Here is a 21,305-nt window from a genome sequence, read left to right on the forward strand (position 1 = left end):
AGGGCACATATCAGTATATCCCATTACCAGTTATGTTAACCTTGATCCTCTGGTTAAGATGGTGCCTGCCAGGTTTCCTCACTGTAAAGTCACTATTCAATCCTCTTAATATGCAGATGCCCCTAGAAGGAAAACCAAATCCTCTCCCAATTGGAAGAGGCTACAGTGGAATGAATTTTTGGAGATAGATCATCTGCGTTGAATTCAGCAAGCTCCAGTGCCTCAAAGAAACACTGTAAGCTGAGGCTAACTAATTAGCAAATTATTTCCTGCTAGAGAACCCATAAATTTTTGTGGAAAACGGAACAACATAGTGTTGCAATAAAAATAGAAGTGAGGTGTTTTTTTTCCCTCTCCTGAGAACAAGGAAAGTAAAGGGAACAGTGAACAGGCTGGAGAAGAAAACATAACCTGGCCTGAAAGTGTTAATCACTCCTTGCTTTATTTTAACGGTTACTAATCGGTAGTGTCTGTAACTAGATTTGTACTTCACAAAGCTAACCTCACTCCCTAACACTATGTAAATTACATCCTGTACCTATCACGCTAACGCTGTGTGAGTTACATCCTGGGCCTATCAACCCCAAACTTCATGTAAATTACATCGTGGTCCTGGTGTTTATATTCCCTGCGCCCCCTGGTAACAAATCACCCCCTGTAGCTTTTGCATTTCAGAAAGAAGGTCGTAGGCAGATAAACCAGAGACAAAGGGACCCAATTACCGGACTGCCTAATGCCAGCTGTGACTGTTTTGAAATGCAAGGAGAAAAAGAATGCGAGACCTTCACTACTTTGATCCTTATCATATACCGGGGACTGCGAGCCCCACATATAAAATCTCCGTTTGGGGGTGGGGGAACACACAGTTCTTGAGGCGCTAGCCTGCTGTGTCTTCCCTTCTGCCTGGCAGAGGAATAAAGCCATCTCTCTTATCCTCTAAAATCTGTCTCGTATTTCTGTTCAGCATCGGTGCACAGAGAGCCAAGATTTGTTGGCAACAATAGGGCTCCAGAAGAAGGTGAGAAAATGAGGGAGCACAGAAATGTGAGGTGGCTTCTCCAAGGGAACACCGGGTGGCCGAGAGCTCGGGGTTCAAAGGCTGCAGACTCCCAGGCTAGACCTGACCGCTTCTCTCAGAGCCTGCATGGAATATTCCCAAGGGAGTCGCTCTGGAGACCACAGGGACGCTTGACTCCAGCCCGAACTCCGGATTTTCCCGCGTTTTCGGAGCTTTTTGGCTTCGCGTCTCATTTTGCCTGAGAGGAGGTCTCAGCAACCCCCGTCCTCGCCTTCAGAATCGCTCACCACCCTCCACCCAGAACCTGCAGATCCAGCTCAGACCTCGGTTGAGAGTTGAAAGCCTCTTCCAACAACGCGAACCAGCGTCTTTTCGGCACAGTGGGAATTAGGAATTTTCCATAGCTGAAGTGCTCCTTTGCTGTTCATCTTCGGACGGCACAGGGCAAGTTCCCCTCGAGCCCTGGGGCAGCTAAGATCCACCTACCCTCCCGCCCAGCCGTCCCACGCTGGCTCCTGATAGGCTACCGAGGCTGTCCGCCTTGACAGGGGGCTGTGCGCAGGCGCAGAGAGGCAGCGGGACAGGGCTGAGGGTTGGCTACGCGGAGCTACCGGATCGGTCCGAGATGGTGAGTGTCTGCCGCGAGCTTGTGGCAGGCGGCCGGGAGGTGGCCGAGCACGACTTCCCAACACCCTGAGCCTGGCCTTCCATCCTCCGGGGGCGGCTCCTAGCGCTGGACTGGGTATCCGCGGGGCTGGGCGGGGCCGGGGCCGAGTTGTCTGGAGGTCGGAACTGGGGCGGCGCGGGCCTCCAGACTAGACCGAGGGGACACCGGATCCCGCTGTCCCTAGACCGGAAGCAGTTGCTTGGGCCTCGGCGAAGGATTGACGGAGATGGGGAGGCAGGCCCGCAGGCCTCTGCCTCCTAGCATCCTGGGCCTTGTTGCGAGATAACAATAATGATTACACTTCCGGGAAGCTTAATTCGTGTCAGGCACTGCTAAGCGCTTTACCTACCCTGCCCTTCCTCCTCACCATAGCTGTGTGAAGTAGGTACGACCATTATCCCCCCTTTACATACTTGGAGTCTAAAGCCTGGTGAAGCTAAGTGCCTTGCCCCAGGAAATGGCGGAGGTGTATTTGAACCCTAGAAGCTCGACTGCTGCCTTTCTGTCCCTGTGGTTCTTGCGAGACGCTGGGACGTGGTGCATGAGTCAGAAACCAGCGGGAGCCACCCTTGGGGTTCCTGCCTTCCTGGCTAGAACTGTGGGCTCTTTACGCCTTTACAGGTTTGTTTTCTTGTGTGTTTAATCCTCCTAACTTGTAAAAAACTTGAAAAGACCTTTTAAATGTTAAGTCATGTGAATGGTTTTCGGAAATCTTATTTAAGAATTTAAAGTCTATAAGAAAAATTGAAAAGGAATAAGAAACAGTGTCGTGACCTGGAGGTGACGACTTATAATTAGGCATATTACTCCTATTAGTCATTTTCTCTTCAGTTTTTGCTTTATATAGTTTAGCTGTATACTTTGCTTTATATAGTTTAGCTGTATACTTTGCTTTATATAGTTAGCTAGTTTATAGTATAGATGAAGTAACTTCATCTTGCACATCAATTTTTAAACTAAAAAAATTTTTTAACAAATCTTACAGTAAAAAAAAGTAATAATAATAATCTGAAAGGATCTAAGTGAGAAATAAATCTCCCACCCAACCCTGACACCCAGCCTCAGTCTCCTTCAGAAACATTGTTAGTTTCTTTTATTAATATATCTATACAAGCATGTATATATGCCCCCTCTTTTTCTTACACAAATGGTAGCTTCCTGCAACCTGTACCATGCTGTTGTGTGTTGATATTCGTAAAAGCAAAACATATTTAGATGCACAGTTTAACAAATTGAAGCAGTACCAAAGTATGTAAATGTAGCAAGTGTAGGTAGTCCCTATCTCACTTCCCTCTGGTAATGACTGTTGACAGTGAGTGTGTTTCCTTCCAGGTTTGTTTAGTGCATAAGCACATTTATATATAGCCTGTTTATTACATGAAACTGGAACATACGTATTTATACATATTAAGTTTACTTTAGGCTAATATGTATAGATAATCTCATTCCGCAACCTACTGTTCACTAAAAGATATCAAATATTTTTCCATGTCGATAAATACAAATCTACTTCATTCTTTTAAAGGACTGTATTCATTCTATTGCAGTGTATACATTTAGATAGTTTACAGTTTTTCAATCCAGGCAATGCTGCAGTATTATTTTTGTCTTTTTTTTTTTTTTTGCACTTATGTTAGTGTTATGTAGTAGTGGTACTTCTGGCATGCATATTTCAACATTGTGGTAGAAACTGACAAATTGCCCCTTAGGATGGTGAGATGATATAAAAATCATCCATAATTAGCATCCAGTTTTACTCCATCACACAAGTATTTTCATCTTTGTACGTTCTCCTTCCTCTTTGTTCACATATGCTTATTTTTCAAGATATACCTGCTAGTTTTTTGTTTCTGTTTGTTTTAATGTCCAAAGACATATAACTTTGTTGCTGCATCATCTTTGTAATGAATCATTTTTAGTAACTACATAATAGTCAATGAAATATTTTTACCATAATTTGCCAAATCATTCCCCTGGTTTACATTTGGGTTGCTTCTAGTTCATTAACAGAGATAACACTGTGATGAATGTCTCTGAATGCATAGAGTTTGTTTTCTTTGTCTTTTTTTTTAATTTATTAGTTTATTTCCTTAGGAGAAATTCTCAGGAAAAGAATTTCTGAGGCAAGGGGACCAGCACTTAAGGTTCTCGCAATAGTATTGTCCTGTAGCTTTCCCAAAAGGTCGTATTGCCTTCATACCAGTTTTGCCATAATACTGCCAGCATTCAAAAACATAATCATTCTGTGTGATATTTTGGAATTACTCCTTTGTTCTATTTGATGCAAATGTTTTTCCCTCCTTTTAATTCATTTTTGTTTTATAGCAATTAAAAATTTCATGCTTATTAGTCAAATTGGTCACAGTTCCTTTGTGAATCGTTTGCTTCAGATGGTTATCCCTCCTATGCCAAACCAATGAATAATCTTGGAGTTTTACTGCTGCTTGTTTTTGTTGTTGTTTGTTTGTTTTGTGTGTGTGTGTGTGTGTGTTTGTTTTGTCTGTCAGCAACATGCAGCTGGGAACTAGAGAACCCTTCTCTGATGCAGACACCCATGTTAATAGTAATAAAGAGTCCGGGTTCTGAGGATACCAGTTGGGCTGTCTCTAGGAGCAGGACAGGAATTTGGGGATGTGAGCCGACCCAGAATATCCACTCAGATATTTCTGGTACCAGTTGGCTAGCACTGCAGGGATGACAAACTTTAAAGACAAAGGTGGCATGACTTGGATGCCTAACTAGGACTCCTTTCCCATCTGCAGATGTCTCTGTTGCTGCTTGTGTCTTTTTGGCATCATTTGTTTTCTTTCTTGGCTCCTCAGGGCTGAACTTGAAGTTTGTTTTAAGCATTTTCTCCTGAAAGCAGGTGTGCAGTGCCTCCTCTAGACCTCATGACCCCCACTCACCCAGGCCTAGCCCCACGCTACTGGTTGGGGTCAGATTGGAGAAGCTATTTTCTAGTCTTCCAGGAAAAATTTTTTATTAAATTTGACTACATAAAAATTTTGAACTTCTGATTATTGAAAAAAATCATAAGGTTACATTTGAAAAGTGGAAGAAGTGTAATTTATATGATGGACAAAAGTCTAATATTTCTAACATAAGTTTTTGAAAATCAATAAGATATATGGAAAAATCAAGACTCAAAAAAGGAGAGATGCAAGCAAATTCCACTTTAGCTTCACTGATAAGTTTTTTGTTTTTTATTTTTCTGACGAACCCCACTGATAATTCTTAAACATTAAAGAAAAGTTGGCTTTCTATTACTTGGGTTTTGCCTGTCAGATTAGCAAAGAATCAAAAACCTTGGCATTACTGGTTCTCTTTATTCCTTTGAACTTGCCAGACTCCTTCCCAGTTCACTGCCTTTGCTTTCATCCCATTGTGTGGAGTGCTTTTCTTTCTCATCATTTAGTTAAAGATTACATCTTCAGGTGTTCCTGACCACACTTGTCAAGTAGCATCCTCCTGTCCCCCCCCCGCCCCCCCACCCCCACCCCATCCCTGTACCCTGCAAGAATCTTGGTCATTTGTTTTTGAAGTTCTCTTCCACCAAAATGTGAACTCCCTGAGGACTGGGACCTCATCATTTGTGGTCAGTGGTATATGCAGCTCTTCTCTTTTTTTTAAAATTTATTTATTTATTTGGGGCTGCATTTTGGGCTTTTCTCTAGTTGCAGTGAGTGGGGGCTACTCTCTGTTGCAGTGTGAGGGCTTCTCATTGCGGTGGCTTCTCTTGTTGCAGAGCACGGGCACTAGGCACGTGGGCTTCAGTAGTTGTGGCACTCGGGCTCAGTAATGTTGCTTATGGGCTCTAGAGTGCAGGCTCGGTAGTTGTGACACACGGGCTTAGTTGCTGCACGGCATGTGGGATCTTCCCAGACCAGGGATCAAACCCGTGTCCCCTGCCTTGGCAGGCGGATTCTTAACCACTGCACCACCAGCGAAGTCCCTCAGCTCTTCTCTTGACCTGCTGTGTGTTTTTGGGCAAAAACTCTTCTCCTTTCTGAACCTTGGTTTTTCTCATTGTAAAATGGAGATCATACTAACCATGGAAGGTTCAGATGAGACGTGTCTGAAAACATTCATCCTAATATCCGACCTGTAGCAGATTCTGAGTATATGTGTATGTCCTCCTTTTCTTGGTAAGTGTGTTTACTTTTTAAGCAGTCAGATCTCAGTAGTTGGTTCTCATTAAATTTAGGATCAACTAAACCTTAGCTCCTTTTCACCCTGGGTACTGTACTTAAAAAGGTTGGTTTTTGTAAAACATGGTTGTAGAAATGGTTTTTATTTGTTCCTTAAGTATCTATTGAGCCTATGCTGTACCAGGTACTGGGATTACAAAGTCTAGGTTCCTGCTCCCAGGGTGCCTTGGGTCTGGAGGAGGAGACAGATGCAAAACAGGCAGTTACACTCCATTGTGATAAGTGCAATGGAGTCAGCGTGCGTGGGTACCTAGAAGAGGGGCAGGTGTCAAAGAAGGCCTCCCATAGGAGGCTCATGAGCTGAGTCCAAAGAGTTGGGAGTTAGTTACATCAAGTGGTTGAGTGAGGGAGAGAAGGTTGCTGCTTTCAGAAGGAGCAGCACATGCCAGCCCCCGGGCTCAGGCAGGCTGTGCTTGCCCCCTGCAGTCCATTCTCCACACAGCAGCCAGGGCCATCCTTTTGAAAGAGATCTTGTCACTGCTCACCTCAAAACCTGCTAGTGGCTCCTCACACCCTCCCCATTAAAAACCAAAGTCATTACTCTGGTCTATGAGGCCCCCTGAAATCTAGTCTGATCCTGGCTCCCTCCCTCATCTGGCTGCCTGCCACTCACTGCCCTCAGCCACACTGGCTCCTTTGCTTTTTTTTCTGGAACACTCTCCCTAGAAATCTGCATGCTTAGCTCCCTCGTTTCCTTTCAGATCTCTACTCAACTATCACCTTAGTGAGGCCTTCTCTGACCACCTTGTTTAAAATTGCCGTCATCCCCTGCATTCCAGATCCCCCATCCCTACTGTATTTGACATTTGTATTTTATTTGTTTTTTTTTAATGTCTGATTCCCTCCCCCCACCCACCAATGTCAGCTTCATGAGAGCAGGGATTTTTGTCATATTTTGTTCAATACAGCATCCCTAGGCCTAAAACAACATCTGGCACATAGAAGTTTCCCATATAGTTATTGAATGAATAGCAGTCTTATGAAATTTCATCTTTTTCATTTCAGCCTCACTTTCCAATCTCCAGGGGTAATTTGGACTTCGATTCTGGCATCTTTGGTTTTAGTTTGCCCTGTCCCCAGTTTTTTTTTTTTTTTTTTTTTTTTGTGGTACGCAGGCCTCTCGCTGTTGTGGCCTCTCCCGTTGCGGAGCACAGGCTCTGGACGCGCAGGCTCAGCGGCCGTGGTTCATGCGCCTAGCCGCTCCGCGGCATGTGGGATCTTCCCAGACCGGGGCACAAACCCGTGTCCCCTGCATCGGCAGGCAGACTCTCAACCACTGCACCACCAGGGAAGCCCTGCCCCCTCCCCAGTTTGATTGCAGATTGTTTGAGCTGTCCTAAATTGCCATCCTACTTATTCCTATATATTCTTATTCTCATAATGTTGAGAATGTCAGAGCCCTGTTCCCAAATCAGAGATGTCTGATCGCTTGGATACACAGAGAGATGGGTTAAAAAAAAGTTTTTAAATAGAAACAATGGGGACTTCCCTGGTGGTCCAGTGGTAAAAAATCCGCCTACCAATGCAGGGGATGCGGGTTCAATCCCTGGTCGGGGAACTAAGATCCCACATGCCGCGGGGCAACTAAGCCCGTGTGCCACAGCTACTGTGTTCACGTGCCTCAAGGAGAGAGGCTGCATGCTGCAAACTACAGAGCTCACACACCCTGCAGCCCACGAGCCACAACTGGAGAGAAGCCCAAGCACCGCCACGAAAGATCCTGTGTGCCACAACTGAGACCCAATGCAGCCAAATAAATAAACAAATAAATAGATATATATGTGGAATTATTATATAAAAAATAGAAACAATATAATAAAGAGGCTGTTTAAAAAAAAGAGAAAGAAACGAAAACCTAATCTATACTTCTCTGCTCTCAGTGTGACTTTTTTTTTCCATAATCCTAGCCCTCTTCTTGTTTTCATATGTATGCAATCTCACAGCACTTTCTCTTTGTGGTGGTATAAATATTCTGATCCCCATTGTTAATGTATGTATTATATTCCTGTGAACGGACATTCCAAAATTTCCTTGGCCTTTTCCCTAATTACTGGGCATTTTGAGCTCCTCCTGCTTTTTTGTTATTGCAGATGTCACTGCAGCAAACATCTTGCTGTGTTCTTTTAGTTCTTTTGGATTATTTCCTTAGGATGAATTTCCAGGAGGGTTACCAGGTCAGATTGAGTACTGTATAGTTTTGACCACTATCATACTTTACCGCTCCTCTCCAGAATAGTGTGTGGTAGGAGCTCACTGAAAGTCTGCTGAATGAATTATGATCCCATACATGTATAACCCACGGTATTATACTCTCACATCCACATAGCTAGCCCTGTCCTTTTACCAAGGCTCCAGATTATAGAGGCATTAGGCTCTCTGCCATTTTGTAGAAGGAACTTGTTTGCCCTTCCCTCTGGCATTTGAGAGTATTCACATGTCATTGGGGAGTGGGTGGCAGAGACTGGATTGTGAGGCTTGTGCCTACTAGAAAAACAATCTTTGTGCCATCTCCGTCCACTGTTTAGAAGCTCCTTCCCCTGGGCCAACTCATTAGCCCATGAGGGTGGGGGACCACTCTCTTGGTGAACAGAGCCTCTGTTTCCAACATAGTCTGACTCTCGGCCTGTGAGGAGCTTCTGACTAGATTCTGGATGGGTACAGAAGGGATCTCCTGAGAACAAACACTTCGGGCCAGTCTCCGTCCACAGGAAGAGTTAGACCTAGTTCAGTTTAACAGCTATTTGTTGAACCCCTACTCTGCACACCATTATAGAGACTCCAAGTAAAGCAGCACCTAATGCATCCCCAGAGAGGTACAGTCAAGGCTTCATGGAGGAGGTGATATCCTAGATGATCTAGAAGAGTTTGCTGGATTTCAGCAGAGAAGAGGCCTTGTTCGGGTGAAAAGATGTGGAGACAGGGAGGTATGGACATGTAGGTGGAGAGTGGATGGAAGGGTAAAAGAGATGGGAATAATAATAGAGAAGGGCTTGCAAGGTGAGGGCCCAAAGTCTGTCCACCCTGTTTACAAATTCCATGTGCCAGAGTATCCCACCCAGACTAGCACCCGGAGATGCAGGATTAATGAGCCCCTTCCTCAGCATTTGCTATGGCTGTGTGCCACGTGTCACCCTATCTCAGGTGCCAGCTTATTAGGTCACTGAGTCTATCCTCATGGGATCATTTTGCTTCCTTTGGAGTGTTTTCAGTTGTGCTCTTTGGGCCACAAATGATGATGTGTCTCCTTCCTGTTAGACACCCCTGTTTGGGTTTTTTTTAATCATTGGAGTCCTCTGGTTTGTCCCCCATCTGTACCAAATATGTGAGTCATGGTTGTGTCTGTACTCCTGGGAATGGTATTTGAATTCTGCTCCCTAATAGCTGAGGGGCAAAGGGCCCCTGGTGGGCAAAGGGCCAGGAGCACAGCCACACCCCATACTGGGAAGATGATGGTTTAGATGCTGGTGGTGGCCTAGAGACCATTCCAAATAGGCCTGGGGAGCTTTCAGGAAGTGCCACGTGCCTGGGTGTTACTTATTTGTTGTTGGAATGTGTGATGCGTCTGCCAGGGCTGTGAGGGAGTTGATCCAGCCTTCCTGACCCCTCCTAACCTTGGTCTTATTCTCTCTGGCAGGCAGAGGTGGAGGAGACACTGAAGCGACTTCAGAGCCAGAAGGGCGTGCAGGGAATCATCGTGGTGAACACAGAAGGTACACCCTCCTTCCGGCCATGACCTGAGTGCAGGCAGGCCCCCAGAAAATAGCCCAACACAGCGTAACACTTGCTTTTTACTAAACCTCTCATTACCTGATCTATTTCTCACCCCCTTTTTTTTTAAACACCTCTAGTGTCCAAGCACTATTACTAGAATTCTAAATTTAAAAAAAGGAAAAATTCACTCTATCCCACTGCCCTGACACATCATACTTTTCAGTATGCCATACTTTTTCAGCCCTTGTCCAGGTGCATTTTCTCTTGGTCATAATTATAGTTGTTACTCTTTTGCATATGTTTTACTCATGAGTTTTTGTTTGTTTGGTTTTTTGGGGTTTTTTTGCTCCGTGGTTTATATAAACAAAATTTTTAACTGCCAGTACAATGTTTATTGACCATCCTACATTATGCTGTTTCTACTTTTTTTTGCTAGATAATACTCTTGTCAACTTCTTTGGGCCTATAGTTTTCCCTCCTCTTCTGGGACATTATTTCAACAACTAGAAGAGTACAGATGCTAATTTTCTCATACTGCAGTAGACGTGGTGAAGAAGGGAACTAACATTATCACACAACTATTCTGTGCCAGGCCATGGGCTGGTGCTTCACAAAACGTATTTTTTCACTTATCCCTTGAAGCAGCTCTGTTGTCTCCATTTTGCAGTGGAGAAGAGTGAGTCTAGAAATTTAATTGATTCACCTACCATTATAGAGCCAAGATTTCATCCCAAGTCCGTCTGAACACACTTGTGCTCTTTCTCCCACACTGTGCTGTGAAGGACCAGAGGGTGGCTGCTGGACTATGTCCCAGGCCATGTCCAGGGTCACCCAGCTGGGCTCCCCCGATTCTCAAATCTGGTGCATTCAGTCAGCTCTGCTTTGTTTGAGCTCCTTGAGAGCCTCTGTGTGTATGCATTGTCATTCTGGGCCTTGTTTTGGAAAGGCAGAATTCTCAACAGTGCCTACTTAAATAGAGCAGAATGAAAGTCACCAAGGGTGACAAATTGAAGGTGGCATGTCCTCAGAATGTTGTTTTCCAAGTCGTCAGATCCTGGACAGCCCAGAGCCAGGCAGAGTGTGCTCCCCAGCTTTGTCAGACTCTAATTAAACCACGAGGTCATTGCGTTCAAAGGAGGCAGCAGGTTGGGGAGCCCAGAGGACACTGGGAGGCAGGTCGGATCCACCACTGATCAACTGGGTGGCCTGAGGCTTCCCCTTCCTCTTCAGAACTTAGCTGCCTTAAATGGAGTGGTTGGTCCTTGCTACAGGGAGCTTCTTGCTCCAAGACCCAAAAGACTGTATGTCACTCAGAAAAAGACTCTCTTCTGGGACTGGACATTTTTGACCCCAGATGGGGAGGGAACAGCCCTAGGGGCCGACTCCCCAGCTGGGACCCCTAAGCTTCCAGTAGTATTCCAAACCACAAGCCTTCATTCTTGCCTTAAAACTGCCCCAAAAGTTGAGCTTTTTCATTTGGAAAATATAGCTCCAACTGCTTACCACCTTTTGGATACTAATGATGAGGACTTATTTTTTGTATACTAATGTGGCAGTATGGCACAGTGGCTAAGAGTATGGAATGCAGAACCAGACTGCCTGGGTTTGAATCCTGACCCTACTTACTTATCAACTGTATGATCTTAACAAGTCACATAACCTCTCTGTTCCAGTTTCCTCATCTGTAAAATGTGGACAGTCATACTACTTTCTTCTAAGGGAAGCATTTAGAACGGTGCCTGATGTATAGTAAATGCCATATGAATGTTAAAAATTATTGTGTGTGTGTGTGTTTGTTTATTTATTTATTTATTGGCCATGCCGCGTGGCATGTGGGATCTTAGTTCCCCAACCAGGGATCGAACCCATGTCCCCTGCAATGGAAGCACAGAGCCTTAACCACAGGACTGCCAGGGAAGTCCCTGTGTTTATTTTTAATTTATGTTCCATTCACGGAGCTCCCACTTCAGTCTCTCATTTACATTTCACACAGTGACCCTGCAAAGCAGGGATGTTTGCCCGTTTTTCAGATGAGAAACTGGAAGCTGAGAGCGGTGAGGTAACCTGCTTGAGATCACCCAGCCATAGATGGAGGTGGTCAGAACTCACTGCTCTGTGGGGCCCTTAAGCCCTCTGAAGACTTCTGTTAGAGGTGATCAGTTAAGGATGATTGTATTAGGGACCTTTATTACCCCTCTCAGGCTTTCCTACCCCCATGATTCAGCTCAGCTGCCTCTTCCTGCAGGATGCCTTCCCTGACCATCCCAGCCCAGAGGGATTGCTTCCCGCCCCTAAAATCATGACATGCTCTTGTCCCAATCACTTAGCAACCACCTGCCACTGCCTGTTGACGTCTCAGCCTTGGCCAAATCTAAATGGTGTTTCATAATAAAAGTGTGAGTTTAAGCAGACTTAACCAAGAATGTAAGGAACAGGGCTTCCCTGGTGGTGCAGTGGTTAAGAATCCACCTGCCAATGCAGGGGACACGGGTTCGAGCCCTGGTCCAGGAAGATCCCACATGCCGTGGAGCGACTAAGCCCATGCATCACAACTACTGAGCCCACGAGCCACAACTACTGAAGCCCACGTGCCGCAACTACTGAAGCCCACGTGCCGCAACTACTGAAGCCCGCACGCCTAGAGCCCGTGCCCCACAAGAGAAGCCACCGCAATGAGAAGCCTGCGCACCGCAACGAAGAGTAGCCCCCGCTCACCGCAGCTAGAGAAAGCCCGCGTGCAGCAGTGAAGACCCAGCGCAGCCAAAAATAAAATAAATAAATAAATTTATTTTTAAAAAAGAAAGAAGAATGTAAGGAACATTCTATTTGTACCTCTCCAGACCCCCTGCCATCTTCTGCTGCTACCCACACAGGGCAAAATAAAAGACTCAAATATGTAAACTCTCTGAGGGCAGGGATTTATCTCTTGTGTTCACTACTGTGTCCCCAGCACCTGCAACAATGCTGACACAAACTTTGTGCTTAATAAACATCTGTTAAATTTTGTTAATGTTTTTTAATTGTTGATTGATAGAGGTGGGTTTGGTGAGAGGACCTGGCTATACAACCTGACAGATCTGAGCCCCAGATTAGAAATCATGCCTTCGAGGTGACCAGCCACTTCTGTGGGCTGCACAGTGCCCGTTTGTGAGGGCAAAGGCCTAGAATAGGCAGCCTAGTCATTAGGCTGTCTGTGAGGTGTTCCCCAGCTCTGGCATCCTGTGAATCTGGAATTATCTCGTCCTTGTTTGAAATTATCCCCAGTTTTGGTCCCTGCCCTCCATCCCCACCCTGCCAGCTCCATGTTTTCTTTTGTTTTTAAAGTGAGCCAACAAGAAGTTAGTTTCTTTTCTCCTTTACACAGTGTCTCACTTGGCAGAAATGTGATCACATTCATGACAGTATTGGGGGGTTTTGGGGTATTTGTTTATTTTAAATATTTATTTATTTGGCTGCACTGGGTCTTCGTTGCGCCGTGCTTGATCTTTGTTGCCACGTGTGGGATCTTTAGTTGCGGCGTGCAAACTCGTAGTTGCTGCATGTGGGATCTAGTTCCCTGACCAGAGATCAAACCCCGGCCCCCTGCATTGGGAGCACGGAGTCTTAGCCACTGGACCACTAGGGAGGTCCCATGACAGTATTTGAACTACTAGAAGTACACCTGTGTCTACTCATTTATCAACAGCCATAAATGCTTAATGCAGTCTCTCTAAAGACACTGGTGAGCACAGCAGACCTGGTTCTGGCCCCCAGGGAGCTTAAAGTCTGCTGGGGGGGCAAACATAATGATCACTTCCATAAAGGCGTGATACCAAACTCGAGTTAACTGCTCTGAAGGACAATTGCGTGGTGCCGGGACTGTAGAATGAGGGCACTGACCACATCTGGGGGTGGATGGAGACATGAGGGACAGTGGGAGTCAGGAGAGAATAGGGGAGGGAAAGAAAGTTCGAGGCAGAGGGACGTGAGAGAAGGTGGCCTTGTGGTATGTAAAAGAGAAGGTCAAGAAGTTTGATACCCAAACTTTGCCAGGCCTCGAGACTGGCCCCTCAAGTTTCCTGGGGGATGGGATTTACTGTGTGGGTGATGTTGATAATAAATCAACACTTATTACATGCATACTGTTGCTAAATATTCTCAAATGAATTAACCCATATTTAATCCTCACAGCAGCACTTTGAAGCACAGATGAGGAAATGGAGGCTCAGAGAGGTTCACTTGTGTAAGGCCACAGCCACAAAGGGGCAGAGCCGGGGTATAAGCCCAGGTCATCAGATTTCAGAGTTCCTGCTCAGTCCTCTCCTCAGCTGCTTATACTGCCAACCTCAGGAGGGTTCCACTATTGAATGAGGCCTCGTGGGGCTCTGGTGGGTACATTGTTGCCATCCAGGACCCAACAGCGGCCCTGGTGACCTGGTCATCTTGTCCCTTAAAGACAAGTGATCACTACAACCTGTTCTCATAACTCCACTTGGCTGAAACCAGCTTCTGTGACTCAGCTGCTTCTCCTGCTACCATGCCCTCTTCTGCCCACTCTCATGTTCCTCTACCCTAGTAAGACAAGGTTGGATCAGTTTCTTGCCACTCATGGGTAGGCCTGAGGGTGACTGTCTTTGGCTGATCCCTCAGCTGGTCTGCTATGGGCCAGATAGCAGGGTCCTGGACCCCAAATCCAGCCACTTACGTGTGGGGAGCCACTTGGGCCACATTTGTCACAAGGGCCTGTCAGCTGTGGGCACTCAGGGCCTCATCGATGGAGCCTTCTGCTGACATGTTACAGTGATTCATAGGCACCTTATGACCCAATCGTAGCCTGAGGTGGCTCAAGCTGAGCCCTCTTCCTCACCTCCATGACAATAGGCACTGTCCAGTGAGGGAGGTCCATTTAATAGTTCATCACAAGGAAGCAGCCCTCAAAACAGAAAGGGCTTGATGCAGGACGTTGTTCACTGCACAGTAATTAAGTAAAAACTCCAGCCTTAGTACCCAGCAACAGGGGAATGATTAACCCCGTGGAATGGCCACTTGTGGGCTCATTGAAAGCAGTAGCAATGCTGTTTACAAGGGTGTTTGCAGACAGAGAAACAGGCTTTAAATTGGGGGCACAGTCATGTGTATAGACAGTGTGTTTATAACTGGGCTGGGCTTCCCTGGTGGCACTGTGGTTAAGAATCCGCCTCCCAATGCAGGGGACACGGGTTCGAGCCCTGGTCCGGGAAGATCCCACATGCCGTGGACCATCTAAGCCCGTGCGCCACTACTGAGCCTGCGCGCTAGAATCCACGAGCCACAACTACTGAAGCCCATGTGCCTAGAGCCCGTGCTCTGCAACAAGAGAAGCCACCTCAATGAGAAGCCCACGCACCGCAATGAAGAGTAGCCCCCGCTTGCTGCAACTATAGAAAGCCCACGCGCAGCAACGAAGACCCAATGCAGCCAAAAATAAAAATAAATTAAAAATAAATAAATAAAAAATAATAATAATAATAACCATCACACCACTGATGGTTCTATCTTGACACGGGCTGACCTTTCTTCTTCTATCTACTTTTTAGTATTTACAGATTTGTAGGAGGTATTCTCCTTGTTTCTGTTAGAAGTGTTATGAATGATAGTCTCTCCTTCTTTTGCTGGAAACGAGCCAGTATGATGTGGCCCTGTGAAAGGAGCCTGGCAGTCGAGCCAACAGGCCTGCATTTGAATCCTGACCCCACTGCTTCTCTTTACCTGCTGTGTGACCACAGGCAGGCCACCTCACCACTCAGAGTTTCTGTTGCCTCATTGGCAAGTAAAGATGGTGACGCCACCCTTAGAGTAGTTCTGGGGACTGGTGTTGACATACTTCAAGTGCTCAACACTTGCCTGTCAAGCTTTCAGTAAATAGTGGGCCTTGACTGTTAACTGCCAGTCTAGACTAGAATTATGGGTGTGGGGCTAAGAGCTGGGCAGAAAGGGACCCCAATGTTCTGCTCAGTCTCTGTCTTCTCTCCCCTCAGGCATTCCCATCAAGAGCACCATGGACAATCCCACCACCACACAGTACGCCAACCTCATGCACAACTTCATCTTGAAGGCCCGGAGCACCGTGCGTGAAATTGACCCCCAGAATGACCTCACCTTCCTTCGAATTCGCTCCAAGAAAAATGAAATTATGGTTGCACCAGGTAAGGGGTCTTCCACATCCCCACTTAGGAGCAGACCCTCACAGTGCATGCTCTGTAGCTATCAGGACAGCTTAGCACATGGGTGTCTCCATAGGTTCCACAGAAAGGCCTGAAGAGCAGAAGGTACAGATTTGATTGCCTTACCACCTGGCCTGTCTCCAGCTGGCGTCCCCAACAAGTACCCGTTCACAGTGACTCTAGGCCAGACCCCATCCTGGGTTCTAGGCCACAGCGGGGAATTATGTTCTCATGGGGGAGAGAGACATATAAGCATCACAGTGTAATCCTCACCTTGATGTGGGGGAATTCAAGGAGCACTTGGGAACATAGAGGAGGGTGTGATTAGGGCTGCTTGTGGCTGCTTGTGGCGGTCAGCAAAGGCTTCCCAGAGGAGGGAGCACTTGAGCTAAGTCTTGAGGGCACAGGTGAAGAGTAAGCAAGCAGGGTGGGGCTTGGGGGTGCCGGGGGTGGGAAAGCTACGCTTGAAGAAAAAGGAATTCAGTGCTTCTAAACCAAAGTGAGGCAAAAACACCATGTGCTATTTTATCCTTGAAAAAATGTTAATTTGCCCACTTCCAAACGATAGTCCTATTTCTCTGGACCCCATGCAGACAGCCCTTCCTCCAGCACTGGAAGAGATTGCTGATTTTGTTTCACATGAAGTGCTTGGCTTGCACTTGGGGACTGTGTGGTGCAAACAATACCTGTCTTAGGTGTTAGGATCATTCTCAGGATGATGAGATGCTTACCGTGGGAGGAACCCATAAGGACTAGGACCACAGGAGGGGACAGCAGGGCCACCTGCCCTGCCCTGCCTCACCTCACTCACATGCACAGCCTGGAGTGGTGGATCCTCCAGGACTGTTTTTGCAGTTACTTCTCCCCCTCCATCTCCATTTTGGCTGAGCCCGGTGGTTGAGTGTGCCTGAGCTAAATGTGCACGTGGTGATGGAGGCGGCAGCAGTGCAGCTTGTCTAGGGCACCAGGATATGTGTAGGAAGGAGTGTGAGGTGATATGTTTCGTCCAGTTTAGAAGGGGCCTCAAACGCCAAACTCAGCTGCATGGACTTGACCCTGTGAGCAGAGGTTTTTTAAGGCAGGAGGTGATAGGATTGTGATTGGGGGTCTAGATGAAAGAGGGCAGTGGGGAGGCTGGGACATTGACTGCCCCTGGGCTTTGCAACACAGGTGCCGAGGAGGCTGGCTGCAGAATTCTGAGGTATTTGATGGTGGTCAACCACTCCTTGCAGCAGAGCAATATTGGTTCTGTTCCCAGGCCTGTTCGGGTCCAGTTGAGCTGCTTGGAAGGATGTGAAGGAGAGACCCATAGAGCCAGTCACAGGGGCCCACAGTCTCCTGGGGACACTCCCTGGAGGGGTGGGGACAGAGCAGGTCAGTCACAAATAAGAACCTAGGATAACTTCAGAGTCATTTATTCCAAAAACATACATACACTGTTTATCAATTTAATCACTGTCTAATGCATCTCCGACCAATGATGAGGTCTCTGATTCTGTCAGCAAAAATAGACTGCAGCAGGCACAGCATCTGTTTTCCCGGCTTCACCTCTTACGAGCATGACCTGTAGCAAATCACAGAACACCTCCGAACCTCTGTTTCCACATCTGTAAAGTGTCTAGTAGGGGCCATTACTGCTCTGGTATTCTGAGATGCCTCATCTGGTTGAGTATGTTGGCACGAGTTTGGGCAGAAAGACTTGGAATCAGATTTGAACTCGCATCCCTCCCAAGACTTCATGCCGTGTGATTACAGACAAACCTCCACTCCCCTAGAAATTAGGCTACCAACCCTCCAAATCAGAGCAGACCTTGTGCCCCACCTGGAAGCTCACAGTGTGAAGCAAGGACAAATTATGTGGCCTCCAAGTGGACAGGCTCTCGGTGGACAGCATCTCTTGGCTTAAAGCTTCCAGGAGTGTCTGCTCTGAAACAGCTGAGTTAACACAGTGTAATCAAGTTTTAACACACTGCTTCCCACAGAGCACTGGGAGTGCTATTACTGAATGTAGAGCTTGATTATTCGGAAGAAAAGACACTGGTATTGCTAATAGTATCTGTTTTTATCAGTTTTATCGGTGGCTTGTTAATTATTTCTATTTTTATTAGTGATTTTTCACTTATGCAGATTGCTTAGCCATGAAACTTAAGTCTTATAATATCTGTTCCTTCCCAGATGTCCATTGTCATGGGAAGAAGCAAGCTTCAGGCTTGAATCTGAACAGACCCAAAGCAGACATGGCCAAGGTCCTGCCATTTTTCACATGTTCAGCAGGGGGGCAGACCAGAGGCATTCAGCATCTGAGTCAAACCCAGCTACCCCACCTGGCGTGTTTACCTTGGCTTGGGCAAGTCATTTAATTCTCTGAGCCTTAGTGTTCTCATTAGTAAAAATGAGAAAACACTGGGCCCTGCCTCATAGAGTGATTCAAGGATTCATTGAGGTGCTGTATGAGAAGTGATTGACCCAGAGCCAGCACGTGGAAGCCTTCGTGAATGTTTGCAGTTTGATTATTAAGTGGGCAAAGCTGAAACACCCCGCTTCTCCCACTTCCTCTTTTATAAAGTAAGAGGCAGTCAGGCTCACCCCAGAGGACTTGGACTTGCTATGATTTCATGATGGACATTCCTTCTGACTGGCTGGATCCCCAGAGCTGAAATTCAGGTAGCTTTGGACCCCTTTGACCTGGTGCCTTTGAAATTTTCTACTCCAGGAGGCTCTGGAAGGCTAGCAACTGAACTTATGACAGAACTGACATTAACCCAAGACTAGCGGGCTTGAGGTTAGAATTCTATCTTTGATACTAATTAGCTGGGTAACCTTAAACTAGTGGTTCTTCGTGCAGCATCAGCATCACCTGGGAACTTGTTAAAAATGCAAATTATCTGGCTCCACCCCAGACCCACTGAGTCCAAAGCCCTGGGGGTGGGACCAGCAGTGTTGTTTTAAACAGCCTTCCAAGTGATTCCGACACCCCGTAGTTTGAGAACAATTGCTGTAGGAAACGTTGAACCTGAGTTTCCCTACCCCCAAAAACGTGATAATCCTACCTCCCTGTTGGTACTGGGAAGATTAGAAATGAGGATGCGGGGACTTCCCTGGTGGTCCACTGGTTAAGAATCCGCCTTCCAATTCAGGGGACGCGGGTTCAAACCCTGGTCAGGGAACTAAGATCCCACATGCCGCAGGGCAGCTAAGCCCACGCACCACAACTACTGAGTCCACATGCCTCAACAAGAGAAAAACGCGTATGCCACAACTAGAGAGAAGCCCACACGCCACAAGGAAAGATCCTGCACGCCTCAACAAAGATCCCTCATGCCACAACTAAGACCTGACGCAGCCAAATAAAAAAAAAAGAAAGAAAGAAATGAGGATGCGCTGCTGAGCACCACTGCCGGGTAGGGTGAGGGCCCCGCTTCGTGGCAGCCACATGTGCAGAAGCCCCCATAGGAAATTTGCAAGTTTATCTTCTGTTTCCCCAGCAATTGGAAGCAGCCTGAGTATTGATGCTTTTTATCCCTCTCTGCCCCACCAGCACTTTACAGTTGGTGTTTTAATGATTTATTGGCTTTGTGGTGTGTTTTTCTCCCATTTTACATTTAGTGATTTGTTTTTTCATTTTTCCTCTTTTGCAGATAAAGACTATTTCCTGATTGTGATTCAGAATCCAACCGAATAAGCCGCTCTCTTGGCTCCCTGCGTCATTCCTTAATTTAATGCCCCTCAAGAATAATAGCATTAATCATGTCAACTGACTGGCATATGGAAGTCACCTTAGAGCCCTCTCAGACCAATCCGGCTGCAGCTCCACCTGCCCCACCAAAGTCATCTCTCTTCTGGCCAGTCGCACCTGATTTTCCAGGAGGAAAATCCCATCCAGGTTTATGGAGCAAGAGATTGTGAGAAGCCCACACACCCTGTTTCCTTCTGACTTTGAGTTCACTTTGTTGCCCTTGGAAAAGGCTGTTTTTCTTTAACTAAAAATAACCAAACCGCTTTCCCTGCTGTGTGTCTTTAAACACTAGGTTGAAAAGGCCTCCCTTCCTGTGTAATCACGTGGTCTGAAGGCTGAGCCCGGTGCCCCCATGGTGGATTGTGCTCCATACTGCACCTGTGGCCACACTTTCTGTGCTGGACCTGTTTTATGTCTGGTGTCCTGGTTTCTGGGCCTCTTGTCCCTAGCCACCCCTTTTTTCATTTCTCACCCCCACCAATGTTTTGAAAGCTTTTTTTCGACTACACTTAACTGGGGAAAGGAAAGGAAAGGAATGAAATTTGTTGAGTACCAGGTGTGGCTTATATCATCCACATAGTTCCCTACAGACGGAGTGGTAAAGCCATCTTAAAGATGAGGAAGTTGGGTTCTCAAGAATGACTTGCCTGAGGTCTCACAGCCAGGAGCACAGGTGTCTGACTCCAAAAGCTCTGCTCTTTGCACACTACCTTCCCCAGAAATCCCAGATGGTCTGGTTCACCCGAGTGAGCTCATCCTGGATAAGCATCCACCTTCCCTTAGACTCGAGTCCTGGGGTGCGGTGGGGATGAGGGGCTGCACCGGCCACGCAGGCTGTAGGCCACTCGTCATCCAAACTGCTTGGGCCCTACCCTAGACCAATTAAATCATAATCCCTGAGAGTACGCTCTGGACATCATCAGTTTGTAAAAGCTCCCTGGACATACAGCGAGGGTTGAGAACCAGTGGCATAGCCCTTCATGCCCTGGTTAAGAGTACAGGAGGCTATAGCAATAATATCATTCAGAGATAAGAACTTCTGAAAGATAAAAAATGTGAGGGGAATAAATGCAACAGAAGAGTTGCAAGATAAAGTTGAGAAAATCTCCCAAAAGGTGGGGGAAAAAATGGAAGAGAAAAGTTTAGAAGATTAAAGGGTCAGTCCAGGATATTCAACATCTGATTAACAGGAGTTCCAGAAAGAGAAAGTGGGGTAGAAAATTATCAACAAGAGACTATAAGAATATTTTCTAGAAGTAAGGACATAAGTTTCCGCATTGAAAGATCTGAGTGTCTAGAGCAGTTAATTTTAAAAAGACCCATGCCAGGCCTCATCATCATGAAATCTCAGAACACTATGGATAGATACGATCCAGAGAGAAAAAACAGGGTACCAAAGGATTAGAAATCACAACAGCGCTGGACATCCCAACAGCATCATTAGAAACTAGAAGAGAATGCCCTCAAAGTTCTGATTAAAAATAATTTACAACTTAGAGTTCCATACCCAGCCAAACTATTAGCCAAGTGTAAGAATAAGGTAAATATTTTCGGACAATAGAAGGTCATGTGTATTTATCTGCCATGCACTGTTTCTCAGGAAGCTACCGAAGAATGTACATCAGAATAAGGGAGTGAAGGAAAGAGTGTAAAGCAGAGTATCCAGGCAATTTGAGGCTCCAACACGAGAGAAAGTCAAAAGGGTTATGTCAGGATGGTGGTGAAGGGTGCTGAGTAGTAAACCTAGAAAGAAATGCTGAATGGGGTAGGAGGTTGTTTCCAA

The 21,305-nt window shown here is 46.3% G+C and overlaps 2 protein-coding genes across 3 annotated transcripts in view; one reads left to right on the top strand and one right to left on the bottom strand.

The window, feature by feature from the left end:
• The first annotated feature begins 1,511 nt into the window (after nt 1–1,511).
• On the top strand, nt 1,512–19,786 carry DYNLRB1 (dynein light chain roadblock-type 1). The gene is made up of 4 exons (XM_067707883.1): nt 1,512–1,646; nt 9,528–9,603; nt 15,601–15,768; nt 19,425–19,786. The coding sequence occupies exons 1-4, from the start codon at nt 1,644–1,646 to the stop codon at nt 19,466–19,468; spliced, it is 291 nt and encodes a 96-aa protein (XP_067563984.1). The 5' UTR covers nt 1,512–1,643; the 3' UTR covers nt 19,469–19,786.
• PIGU (phosphatidylinositol glycan anchor biosynthesis class U) overlaps nt 17,181–21,305 on the bottom strand; it is a 125,279-nt gene continuing 121,154 nt past the window's right edge. For both annotated transcript variants that reach the window (XM_067707880.1, XM_067707876.1), the window contains one exon: nt 17,181–17,350. In XM_067707880.1, the coding sequence (XP_067563981.1) occupies nt 17,331–17,350 (20 nt within the window). In that variant the 3' untranslated portion in view covers nt 17,181–17,330. The remainder of the gene's footprint in view (nt 17,351–21,305) is intronic.

This window comes from Pseudorca crassidens, chromosome 15 (assembly GCF_039906515.1).
Source record: "Pseudorca crassidens isolate mPseCra1 chromosome 15, mPseCra1.hap1, whole genome shotgun sequence".
Lineage (NCBI taxonomy): Eukaryota > Metazoa > Chordata > Mammalia > Artiodactyla > Delphinidae > Pseudorca > Pseudorca crassidens.

Bases quoted from the DNA above. Each gene is read 5' to 3' on its own strand.
- DYNLRB1 (XM_067707883.1), top strand. The intron at 9,604-15,600 runs GTACACCCTCCT...CTCTCCCCTCAG, and splicing joins CATCGTGGTGAACACAGAAG to GCATTCCCATCAAGAGCACC. The intron at 15,769-19,424 runs GTAAGGGGTCTT...CCTCTTTTGCAG, and splicing joins TGAAATTATGGTTGCACCAG to ATAAAGACTATTTCCTGATT.